At 45.6% G+C, this 12,047-nt stretch overlaps 1 protein-coding gene across 3 annotated transcripts in view; it reads right to left on the reverse strand.

Moving 5' to 3' along the window:
- The window catches only part of LOC139776951 (uncharacterized), a 38,838-nt gene that overhangs the window by 5,384 nt on the left and 21,407 nt on the right, over nucleotides 1–12,047 (reverse strand). For all 3 annotated transcript variants that reach the window (XM_071714023.1, XM_071714025.1, XM_071714024.1), the window contains exons 7-8: nucleotides 2,014–11,727; nucleotides 1,099–1,538 (exon numbers count right to left, since the gene is read on the reverse strand). In XM_071714023.1, coding sequence (XP_071570124.1) covers nucleotides 1,099–1,538; nucleotides 2,014–11,727 — 10,154 coding nt within the window. The remainder of the gene's footprint in view (nucleotides 1–1,098; nucleotides 1,539–2,013; nucleotides 11,728–12,047) is intronic.

The following is a 12,047-nucleotide window of genomic DNA, read 5'->3' on the forward strand; positions in this document are numbered from 1 at the left end:
AAATTAGCAGGATAATGAACGTGTGGGGTACGATAGTGCTCCCTACATGCCACATATCAAATTCCATGTATCATCAAGGCGCTACACGTCGGTGCTGTTGTGGGAGAGATCGTCCATCGCGTACGGAGTGGAGTGACGAAAGCGGATCAATACGCAACGCGAACGAATGGGCATCGTTCGACGATGGTTTCTCGACCGTCCTTAGTGAAAATCGAGCCTCGACACGCTCGAATAATTGCATTCCGAATGAAGAAGGCAGACTGGCAGAGGGAACAAATAACATTCGCCGGAATATTACGGATTGTATGCGTTTTTACGTAACGTCGCTCGACACAGCTCGATATTCGAGCCCTGCGGGTAGACAATCACCCGACGCAACAGTCGGGTCACGGGGATTTTTTTTCCAGGAAAAATCCGACTGTCCTACGCGCCAATCATACGCTACATCTAGTTTAGCGTAATCGAAGAATCGGGTGAAAACAAAACGTATGGCCGCGCGGCCAGATAAACGAGCAATCAACAGGTGTTGAGCCGATGCAAAACTGAAAAATATACGCTTTGATAGACGCGGAGCCGTCCTGCAAAATACAGCGAGATATTTTTAACCACCTAGCTCGGCGTTTCGTCACATATGCGCTCTATTAATCTCTGAATGTCTTTCCGCGCGCTTTTATATCAAAATGGGATTTTGGAGAAACGTATTTAAAATATCAAGCATGTCCGTACATATAGCATCATAAAAATAGGATAATAAGCTGAGCTCTCTTGTGAATATATAGGAGAACTTAGCGGAAAAAACAAGATTCTGGTATCAGTAATTGTAAGTCTGTAAACGACAGCTGGTCAAGAAAATTTCGCGAGTTTATTCACGAAGTACGAAGTATGAATTTAAAGAATCTTCGTCTGCCTCGAGTTCAGAAGCTCATCAAACTTATCAAACTTATCCACACCCAACTGGAAAGCTCATTATTATAACGTACTTCTTACGCTAAAATAGAATATTAATTGGTTTTCTCGAAACTATTCACTATACGATCACACAACGAAAATATTTATAGTGCAGATTTGACGCATAAATTTAAGTATCGAGATACTCACTTATGATCATGCTTGCCGTTGCTGTGCAACAAGTTGGATAGCGCCTTATGTAGACCGCCTAGAGTCGAGTTCACCTTGTTCTTGTGTCCCGGCGAGGTCTCCTGCTCTCTATTCGACACGACCGACGTCGATAGCTGTTCGTGTTCGTGAATACTCGACGAGTACGAGTTTCCAACGCTGTCTCGCTTGTCGTCGTCAGGATGATCGTTGTCGTTGATTTTCTGGCCGAATGTGCTGGCTATCAGATTCTCGCTCTCCCTCATGCGCTGCTGGATCTTATCTCGCAGTTTGTTATTGTGTTCGAAAGCTACGTCCAAACTGTCCTCATAACCGAGATTGTCGACTCGCGACGCATCCGGACTGGCCGATCTGCTCGATCGTTCGCTGCCACGCGTTCGATAGCTTCTATCGTGGCTGTTGCACATCTCCTCGCCGAGCAACTAGAATTTCCAAGCGATATATACCTCACATTATGTACTTTTCATTATAATTCTGTTTAATTTTAAAAAGATTAATGTAATTTTTGATCAAATGATTTATATGTATCAAATACATTGATCTTTTTAATTAACTTTATAGCAAAGTATATTTAAAACTTATAACTCTATTTACCCAAAACCTGAAGTTTCTTTTCGCCAATTAATCAAGTCACAAATTGATAGCAAAAGATTTCACTTAATCTATTAAATAAATATATAGTCAAATTTTAAACGATTTCGTGATTTACTGTTGATCAATCGCTGAAAGATTTATATTTATTTAATTATCATATCACTAAATAGCTCAGATCAAACGGATAATAACACATTTGTTTTGTATATACGGGATAATTGACTCATTAAAATATAATTAATAATTCATCAATTATATCGATAATTTATTCAAGCGTAAAAATTTCCAACGTATAATACTCACTTGATTCACTGACTCCAGAAGACTACCGAGACTGTTTTGGCTCTCCACGTCCCTCCATCGGTCTCTGTTGACCCTGAATCCCTGCGGTTGATCGTCCCGTTTATGATATGACTCCGTGTGGTCCAGCTTAATCTTCTTCGCGCCTCTCAGCTCGTTCTCGCTGGTGGCCTTCAATCTCGAGCAACACTCCACGAAGAGCTCCTCGTCGAAGTTGAGGATCTTGCCTTGCCGCGGCTCCATCGTCGACTCGATCTCCCGCGGCACATCCAACGCGTTGTCCTCGATCGCGTCTGTGGGCGCGATCGTCACCACATCCGATCTGTGACCCGACGACGGCGATCTAATGATGATCTTCTCTCCGGAAAATTCGTTAGGGTTCGTCTTCCTGGAATTATCCTCGTGCGTTATATGTTCCTCCTCCTCTTCCTCCTCTTCGCCGTCTTCCTCTTCCTCCTCCTCCTCCTCCTCCTCCTCCTCTTCCTCGTTGGAGCTGTTCTCTATCGAGCTATCGGGAGTCTCGCGAGCGTAGAACGGCGACATTCTTTGCCGTCCGAGATCGTTGTCGCTCTCTTCCTCCTCGTTGTCGTTGTCGTCGGACTTTTGATTCGTCTGAGAATTTCCATCGAGATCGGTCAATTGATTTTTTATTATTGATCCTTCGGCCGCTAAACTGTTGCAACTGTGCGACGATATCGCAGACTCTTCGTCTTTTCGTCCAATTTCCTTCTCGGTCGGCTGATCATCCTCCTCCTGATCGAATTCTAGGTTTCTCGCTGAACGTTTCCAGTCTTCGTTGACGATCCCTTTTTTGTTCTTCCTGGTTGACCGATCTGAATGTGCTAGCAAATTATTTTGGTCTTTATTCGTGTGTTTCGAAACAACCGAGTCGCCATAGAAGGACTCATAAGCATTATCCTTGATCAAAGTTTTCGAACGATTCCTCGATTCATTTGTAGATCGTGTCGTTTGATCGTTTTGCGTTTCGTCCTTCGTTTCCTGATCTCTCGAAGGAATTGACGGGTCGTTATCGGAGTCTCTTGGAACCTTCTTGTTCGTTTTCGTCTTGCTTATTTTAATCACGTTAGAATCCTGTCTTCTGCAATTGTTCGAGTCCTTCTTGAGCCTCCCGCGTCCACTGTGCACCCCGCTCTGTTCCTGATCCGTCAAATTGGCGTTTTTCCAAGCGTCCTCATCCTTTTGTTTAACGCTCTTCGAATTGTCCGAACGATTCAAGTTTTTAGGTTCGTAAAACTCACTCTCCTGCTCGTTAGAAATCCGGCGTGTCTCGTCGAGATCCTGATAGTCGGAAAGGTACGATGAAGTCTCGTGGTCGAATGCTCTCCAGATCCTCTCGCCGGCTCTGGTCTTGCTCTCCCTCCGTCTGTGCTTGAACACATTGGACTGCGATGGCGAGGAAGAACGCTCGTTAACGTCCTGCTTTTTACGATGGCTGGAACTATTCTTCGACTTTCCATGAGCGTCGTGATCAACTCGAAGACTCTCCCAGTTTTCGGAGGTCAAATTCTTATCCTTCGTCCGTTCCTTAGTCGTTTCCTTTTCATGGTGTCTCCTCGTTTCCTTGTCCTTATCGTTCAATTCATTGTTAATCTGATCGTTCGTTCCCTTAATCTTGTCGTCTTCCGAAACAGTCGGCGACTCGTCATCGAAGGTTCTCAGGATCTTCTCATCCGCCCTGATCTTGCTCTCTCTGTGTCTCCGCTTGACCGGATTGATGGGCGACTCGGCGCGATCCTCGGATATCGATTCGACATCCTTCTCTCGTTTCTTCCGATTCTTCGCCTTCCCGTAAGCCTCACTACCGCACTTGTCGTTTCCTTTCTTTCTGGGTGATCGCTCGGTATCCTTCTTCGTTTCGAAGCCAGGGTGACACTTCTTCTCCTTCTTGTACCTGTTCTCGGGGAACTTTGTCGGTCCGCGCAGGTAGGATCTCGCTTCGGAAGCACTCCTGGACATGTCCGAGTCGTCTTCCGACCGTGACACCCAGTCGTTCAGCACTTCCTTCACCTTGTCCGCTTTCTCGCCGCCGAACACTCGGCCGAACACGCTCTTCACGATCTTGCTCTTGCTCGAAGCAACGGATTCGATCCCGTCATCATCGTTCTCGCTGTCGCTCGACAGTTCAGCGATTTTGACCTTTTTCCTTCTGCCCTTGGACGTTTTCGGTCTTTTGCGATCGATTTCTCGTTCCTTACTCGTCGACTTTCTGGATAATTTCTTGTTAGATGATTCTAGTCGAGACGTCTTTTCGTCGCAAATGCTATCATTCTCTAATTTATCTGTTACCTTCTGAGATTCGTGGGAACTTGCCACGGGAAGAGATTTATCGTCAGTGACTAAAGCTTCGTCCTCGCTATTTTCCGATCCTGAAAGCTTTGCTTCGGGAACTTCTTCTTCGCGGAATTCTTCTTCTGATTTTGTTGGTTTCTCTTCCGAGATGTCTGCTAGTTTCTGAACCTTGAAGCTCTCATCGTTGTCGGTTGCTTTTGATTCAACCGATCTCAAATCGTTGATTGGTACCTGTTCGGTAATTTGCGGAGACAGCTCGGCTGAAGACTCGGCCGCTAGATTCGTTAAAATATTCACGCTCGTATCGTCGTTATGTTTGTCTTCTAGCACACATTTTGCATCATCAACAGATGTATTTATTTCTGATGGCATCGATATTTCGACTTTTTCTGATGGAATGTCGAAGGTAAGCGTATTCTTGCAATTCTCTACGAGTACGGTATCGTCTGCTTCAATATCCGTAGATTCTATTCTCTGCGCCATTTGATCTTCGGAAACGCTCGGCTCGGTGCTTCGAGCCTCTTCAGCATTTAATAAATCTTTCTTCGTTTCCGATAAACTCGATTCCGGAGCGTGCTCTTGAACGGCTGGCGAAGACTCCGCGTTCGGTATCAAAGAACCGATCGATGCAATTTCTTCGATAATCGTTTTGGAACGCGATTCAGTCGCGTCTGTCTCTTCTTTCACTTCATCATGATTTGATTTCGTCGATTCGGAGGCACTCGAATTATCTGCTTGTACTGAAGAGTTATTTGCAATTGGTATAGGATTCTTCCTAGGCCTGCCCCTGCTCCGTTTAGGAGGCTGGGCACTTGCATCAATATGTGGCGCCTTGCCGGCCTCGTCAAGACGCTCTTTGGTATGCGAATCTAATTTTTGATCCTCGATTTTTGATTCGTCAAGATTGTCCGTAGCAACAACATCATTTTCATTAACTTCGGGTTTTGTGTGAGTTGAAGCGATACCGGAATTCGGAACAATTCGATTCTTAAGCCTCGGTCTGCCACGTTTCCTTTTCTTAGTATCGTTCGTCGTGTCTGTCTTTGATTTTGTGACTTCCGCATCCTGCGGATTCTTATCTTCGGTGTCAACGCGCGTCTTCTCCCGTAATACATTCTTGTTTGTTTCCTCTTCCACTTCGTCTTGTCCCTTTTGCGCGTCATGATTACTTTCTATTTCGTCGCTATTAATCTCCATAGAGGTGTCCATAAAATATACATCAGCTTCGACGTCAGATTCCTCGTAATGCTGGATGTTTCTACTTCTTCTGGGTCTCAGGCTGAAACGATTCGTCTCGGTTGAAGCTGAAGTCTCTTCTTTTCCCTCATTATCCATTTTGGAGAGCTTTCTCAGCGTTCTCCTCGTGGTCCTGGATTCTGTTCGTTGTTCAGCTTTTGCATCGATATCACATGCTGATTTTGAACTTGTTTCTTCATTCGAAGGTTTAACAATTAATTCCGACTGATTCTTTATTTCATCAATATCTACACATTTATTAGAAACATCTTCAATCTTTCCCACTGTTTCCATTGTTTCTTTTGTCGAAGTACGGTCGCAAGATGGCGAGGAAATTCGCACGACGTCGTTAGTTGGTTTTGGAAGCTCATTCGAGTCGATTTTAGATTTTTCCAATTCGGGGGAGTCCAAGATCAAATGTTCCTCCGCTAGATTCCTCTTCTTCGACTTGTTCCGCTTCTTGTCAGCGTTCTTGCCTCGTACCGATTCCTCCTGCTGCTTTTTGACGGGTTTGATCGGCGTCGACGACAACATCGGTTCATCCGGTGTCACATGATCGGTCAGAACATACTCGTCATGGCTCATATTCTCGGTGATCTTGCAAATCTCTTCGTCCAGCAGTTTATCTTCCAACATCTGTCTTGTGTTTCCAAGATCCACCAGAGGCTTCGTCGATTCCGCGCTAGCTACGTAAGGAATGTAACTCTCGTCTGGTTCCAAAGACTTTCGGACGATTTCATGAGACCGAGCGTCTTCTGGAACGCTCTCCGTCTGTTGATCATTCTCTTGATTACTCTTCCATTCGTCGTCGTATTCTTCAGCATTCTCCGATGTACTGCTGTTAACAGGCTCGATTTTCTCCTTGGTGGATTTTGTCAATTGCGATAGATGCGACTGCGACAACGTATGTTTCTTCAGGGAGCTCTTGCGGGTGAAACTGGTGGCGCACACGTCACAGAAAAATCTCGCCGCCTCCTTCGTTAGCTTCTTCCGCTTCTCCACGATCAGGATCTCGCCGGTCTTTGTGTGCACCACCACGAAGTTGCCAGCCGCACGTTTCTTCGGAGTGACTGGATTATCCGGAGAATCATTATTCGATGCCGGTCGTTCCAAGGTGGCGCACGAATCTTTGTCCTCCGTATCATCCGTTGGCTTGTCTGCGCCTTCGTTTTGCAGATCCGAAGATTTTTCAGCGAGTTCGAACTCTCGTTCGATGTTCTCCAACGCTTCCGTATTTTCTAATGAAGCTTGGATGTCCATCGGAATGTCGATGTCGTCCGCGTCGGAGAGATCAAGATGCTCGTCGAGCAACGATCTAGTTTTGCTCGTCTTCCTTTTCGCGTTTTGCTTATCGCTCTTCAACGTTATCGAATCTGTGAGAGAAACATCGTCTCGCGCGTTATCGTCAGCTACCGTCTCCTCTTTTTTCTTCTTCTTCGCGAATCGCTTCTTCCTGAAGTAGCTGGACTCGCTGACGCACGAGCTCTCGGACAGGTCATCCGTGCTTTCGACACCCTGACTTCGAGTGCTGGAATCGGCAAGGTCCTCGCTCGACAGCTGTGTCTTTTTCTTGAACATAGATCTCGTCTTGGTTGAAGGTGGAGTAAGCCCGATCGAACCTGAAGAACTCGATCTTTCGAGCCTCTTCGTGCTCGATTCTTCTACACGTTTCTCCGTTTCTTCTTGTTCTTCAACTTTCTCTTCGACCAAGTTGGACATCTCGCTGTTCTCCGAAAGTTCCTCGCTCGCCCGAGATTCTTCGGGAATGCTTCCGCCGTTAAAGCGACCATCCTCGGGCTGCGATTTCTTCTTCGGGCCCCGTTTCTTCCCGCTCTGCAGCAGGTCCTTTACTTCCGGTATTTTGAAGTTCTCCAAGCTAGCCGATAATTGCTTGTTAGAATCTGCGATGCTGGATTCGTCATTGCGTTTCGAAGCAACTTCGTCAGGCTTGTCTTCCGATAGTTCTAGATGCTCATCGGCCAATGACTTTTTCTTCGCGCCACGTTTTCTCGTTGTTTTTAAAGGCGTCGAATTGACGAGACCTGAATCGTTTGTATTTTGTGTCTCTTTATGTTTTCCAGACATTTCCATTGAATACAATAATTTTTCTAAAGGAACGTCCGAGTCTTCGCTAGTGGTCCCAATTTTTGTCGGTTGTACATCAGTTGATTCCGAAGATTGTTCTATCACAATAGACGATGAAAATGATACCTTTTCTGTCTCGTCAGTCGATTTTACGGAAGTTTGGAGAATATCTGTCGCAGCATCTATCGGAGAAGTTAAGGCAGGTTGCGATTTTCTCTTTGATGTACGTTTAGACGAAGGCTCCTTCGTATCGGTTTGATCCTTTTTCTGAGTCTTATTCGCAGATTTTCCACATTCAACGGTTTTCTCTGAAGATAATATCGAAAAATCAGCGCTTTTCTCGACCAGTTCTGTCGATCGAACATCGTTTACAACGGCATTTTTGTCGGGAATTATTTTGTCAAAGGATTCTTCAAGACTTACCGTTAATTTCGCATTTTCACAAGCTATTTCTGGAAGATCGGTGAATTTTTCTAGACTCGATTCATCACTAGCTTTTGTGAAATCCTTCTCTAAACTCGATGATTTCAAATCATCCTTGATGATTTCGTATTCGCTGCATTGAAGCGACATCGACTTCTCAATTTCGGTATCTGCGTTTGAAGTCTCCACGATGCTGCTATCTTCTTTTGAAAATTCATTTCCAACATTGGACGTATTTTTGGACGTGATAATGTCGCTCAGTCGGAGTTCCTTCTGCACATCTTCTTCAGCGCGATCTTCGACGATTTCTAATGGTCTTTTTTTACGTTTCTTAGAGCTTGCGTTCTCCAATGACCTTTTCCTGGATTTTCTCCTGGATTTCGTGACTCTTTCCTTTCTTTCGAGTTTTTCTAAGTTTTCTTTTTGCGTAATTAACGGATGCGAAATTGAAGTATCGTTAGGACTTTTATTTGGAATTTCTATTGAAATAACTGCTTCTTTATTCGTTATCAATTTATTCCCGTAAGATTCAACATGTGATTCCTCAACAGAAGGCATTGCATCATTCATCTTTCTGTCCACATCATCGTCGCTCTTCATCTCAACATCTGAAACATCACTTACTTTAGTTTGATTCTCGCTTTGCGTTTCAGTCTTTGTCGCCAAGTTTTCCTCGAGATTGTCTGAAGTATCCAAAGAATCTGTTGAATGTTTGGAAATCGTACTCTCGACATTGGTTTTGTCGTTTTCCGACGCTTGGATTTTAGAATCGATTGCCGATAGTTCCTTATCAGTGGGTGTAACTGTCGCACTTTTATCTTTGTTGTTTTTCGAGACATGGCTTGCCTCATCAGAATTTACATTCTCGGAGTTATCAGCCAAGGTAGGTGATCCGACCTCATCGAGTATGCTGGTCAACTCATCGGCCGCAGTGTCAAGCAAAGAACCTACCTCACCTTCTAGCAGAGCGTCCTTCTGCTTGGCTATTTTCGACACAATTTTCTCTAAGAAAGAGCCCTTGCCCTTGGGTTTTCTTCTGGACAGATCAAGGATGATGTCGTTGGCTGGCGAACACGCTTTAGCAGTTGTGACTTTCGACGATACGTCGACGAAGGCATTCTCGACCTGCGTCTCATCAGGACAAGCATTCTTCTCATCGTCTGCGTGAGAAGTGTCGGTCGTGCTCGTCGCCGTAACGGCTTCGTTCTCCGTGGATTCTTCTTCGCTCTTGGCGAGGATCGACAACTCGCTGAATGCTGAGTCCACCGCGGTCACCTCGCCACCGCTTGGTTGTTGCGCGCTTCCGTTTCGCGCTACCCTGTCCGGATTATCCAGACTGGTCTGAACCGTGAGCACCTGCACGTTCTGCTGCGCTTCTATGGGAATATTCATGCCTTCTGTCAGAATTCCGATGACATTGTTCAAGGATCTCTTCCTCGACGACTTCTCGCGGCGCGTGCCCCACGTCTTTTTAGGTCTTCCTACTTTCACCTTGGTGTGAACGTTCACGGGAGTTTCCAAGGAGTTTTCCTTACCGCTGTCGATGGACAGGTTGCTCGTCTCCGACTGCAAGTGACTCAAATTGATATTCACTACCGTCGAGTCTAAGCGATCGTCGGAATTTTTATCACTTTCGCCTTCATTATCCTTCTTACAGACCTTATCAAGCTCCTTCTCGGCTTCCTTCTCGATCGACATAACATTTTCGTTGCTATTCTGTTCTTCGGACGTCCGCGTGTTAGTCTCTTTATCTTCGTCGATCGATCTACGGCTGCGACGTTTCCCCAGCAAGCCACTGCCTTTCCGGGAGCTATCGCTTGCGACTTCCAAAGTAGGCTCACTTTTGGCATCGCTCAATGATCCTCTCGTTTGTCTGCCATCGGTTTTACCTTCCATATCGGGATTGTCAACCGCAATCTCCTTCGTTTTTGCTGTTCTGTCTCTTTTACCCTGTTGACTTCTTTCGTTTTGCGCCGCATTAGCATTCGCGTTAGACAAATCTTTTTCTAGATTCGTTTTTGCCATCTTATCGTCGCTCTTTTTCCTGGACGATTTTCTAAACGCTTCAGTCTTCTCCTTCTTGCTCATGCCCTTCGATCCATCCGATTCGTCATCGAGTTCCCGCGGACTCTTGTCGTTCACTTGAAGTATTTTCGATCTTGGTGTCGATTGCCTCAGGCTGCGTTTCGAGTCGTTAGACGCGAGTTCCAGTGTACTCAAAAGATCCTCCTTGCTAGCCGAACCCAGCAGTTTCTTCACCTCGAATGGGATGTCCGACAATTTCAAGGAATCTTTATCCATTCTGGTTTTCGAGTTGCTCCGAGTTTCCTTCGTTACTTCTTCCTTCCTCAATCTAGAATCTTTTTTAACGATTGTCTCTCTCTTTGACGTTTCTTCTTTGCTATTTTCGCCGCTATTAGCACTAACCGATAAACTCTTTCTACCTTTTATTTTATCATCTTTCAATACCGCTGAGTTATTTTTGGAAACTTTGTTTTCTTCAACTGTATTAATCTTCTTTTGCTTTGCTATGTTTTTCGTTTTCTCTTTTGGCTTTCTTCCTCTCGTTGATTTTTGCACTTTTTTGCTTTTTTCAGAAACAGCCTCGAGATCGGTATTAGCCTCGACATTACCCTCTTTCTCCTTCAAAACGTACTTTCGGGATACCTTTTGATCCTGAAGAGATCCCGACGACGTCACTGGCGACAAGATAGGCAGATCGTTCGCCGACTTATCGACATATTCCTCGTTGGAGGAAACGATCTGCACGACTGGTTCCAAAGTCGGCATCTTGTCACTATCCGACGACAGCCGGGTGACTCTTCGTGGCACCTGGACCTCGGCTTTCTTCAACTTCTGCGTCGCTTTCAGTTTAGGCTTGATTTCAATCGAGTCCGCCTTGTGTTTCCCGTCGTCCGTTTTTGTTTCCGATTTCGCTGGCAAACCCTTGTTCGGATTGCGGGCAAACTTACCGTCCTGCGTTCGCAACTGCGATTTTGCCTTAAGAGAGGCATTCAAGGAAGCCACCGGATCCACAAAACGCCTTCTCTTCAGTATGCCTTGCGTCGCTTTATTTTTGCTCCTTACTCCAGGAGTCGTTGACATTTTCTTGCTGTCGAGACCATCCTCGTCTTTGTCAATCGCTCTCGGCGTCGTCCTTGCATTCTTTGGTGTACTCTTTGGGGAGGATGTCTCCTCGCCTTCGCCCTTCGTCTCAGATGCAGTGCCATTCCTGAACTTCGCGAACTTACTCATCGCTTTTGCCAACTTGTTACTGCTTTTGCTTTGAAGTTGCGGGTTCTTCACGTTCCTCCTCTTACCGAGAACTTTAGGTCGTCCAACGGCTCTCGGTCGAGCAGTTCTATCACTCTGATCCGAAGTTTTGCTGGTCGCCTTCGACGAACCTTCGTTCACCTCTTTGGCATCCTTCTTACCCTCGTTCTCGGTTTCGGTGCTTTTCTCGCCATCGCCGTCGGATTTCTTCTCGGTCTCGTGACACTTCCTCACGACGCTCTCGATCACCGCGGCGATGTTGTCGCTTCGACAGCGATTCCGCTGAATCGACTTGGCGTTCTTCAGCAGTTTGTTCCTCAGGGCGGCTTTGTTACGTGAGATTCGGGACGAGCTGTCGCCGATTATGCGAGGCCTCGTTCTGGTCTGCACCTGTTTCAACAAAGCCCAAAGATGTCGCTACAGCTTTTGCGGTGATGAATTCTTTTTCGTTGCCATTGAGACAGAATTCTAAGCTTTTGTCTTCAAGAAACTAATAACATTTTATCTTACACTTTTATTTACAATTTACTTTTGCAACAATAAGGATAACAAAAGCATGTTAAAGCAAGAAATCTAGCGTTTTTATCGAAAGAAAAGTAAAACGAGTACAACGGCAGCATAAAAATCACCCTGCCTGCGCGAATGTGTGCACGATCATGGGAATGTATACTTCGACGAGCGCGTATGTCAACTAATCGATGCCTCCGCTC

The sequence above is a fragment of the Temnothorax nylanderi genome, unplaced genomic scaffold, assembly GCF_030848795.1.
Source record: "Temnothorax nylanderi isolate EJ_2023f unplaced genomic scaffold, tnyl_v1.0 TNYL_tig0133_pilon, whole genome shotgun sequence".
NCBI classification, from domain to species: Eukaryota; Metazoa; Arthropoda; class Insecta; order Hymenoptera; family Formicidae; genus Temnothorax; species Temnothorax nylanderi.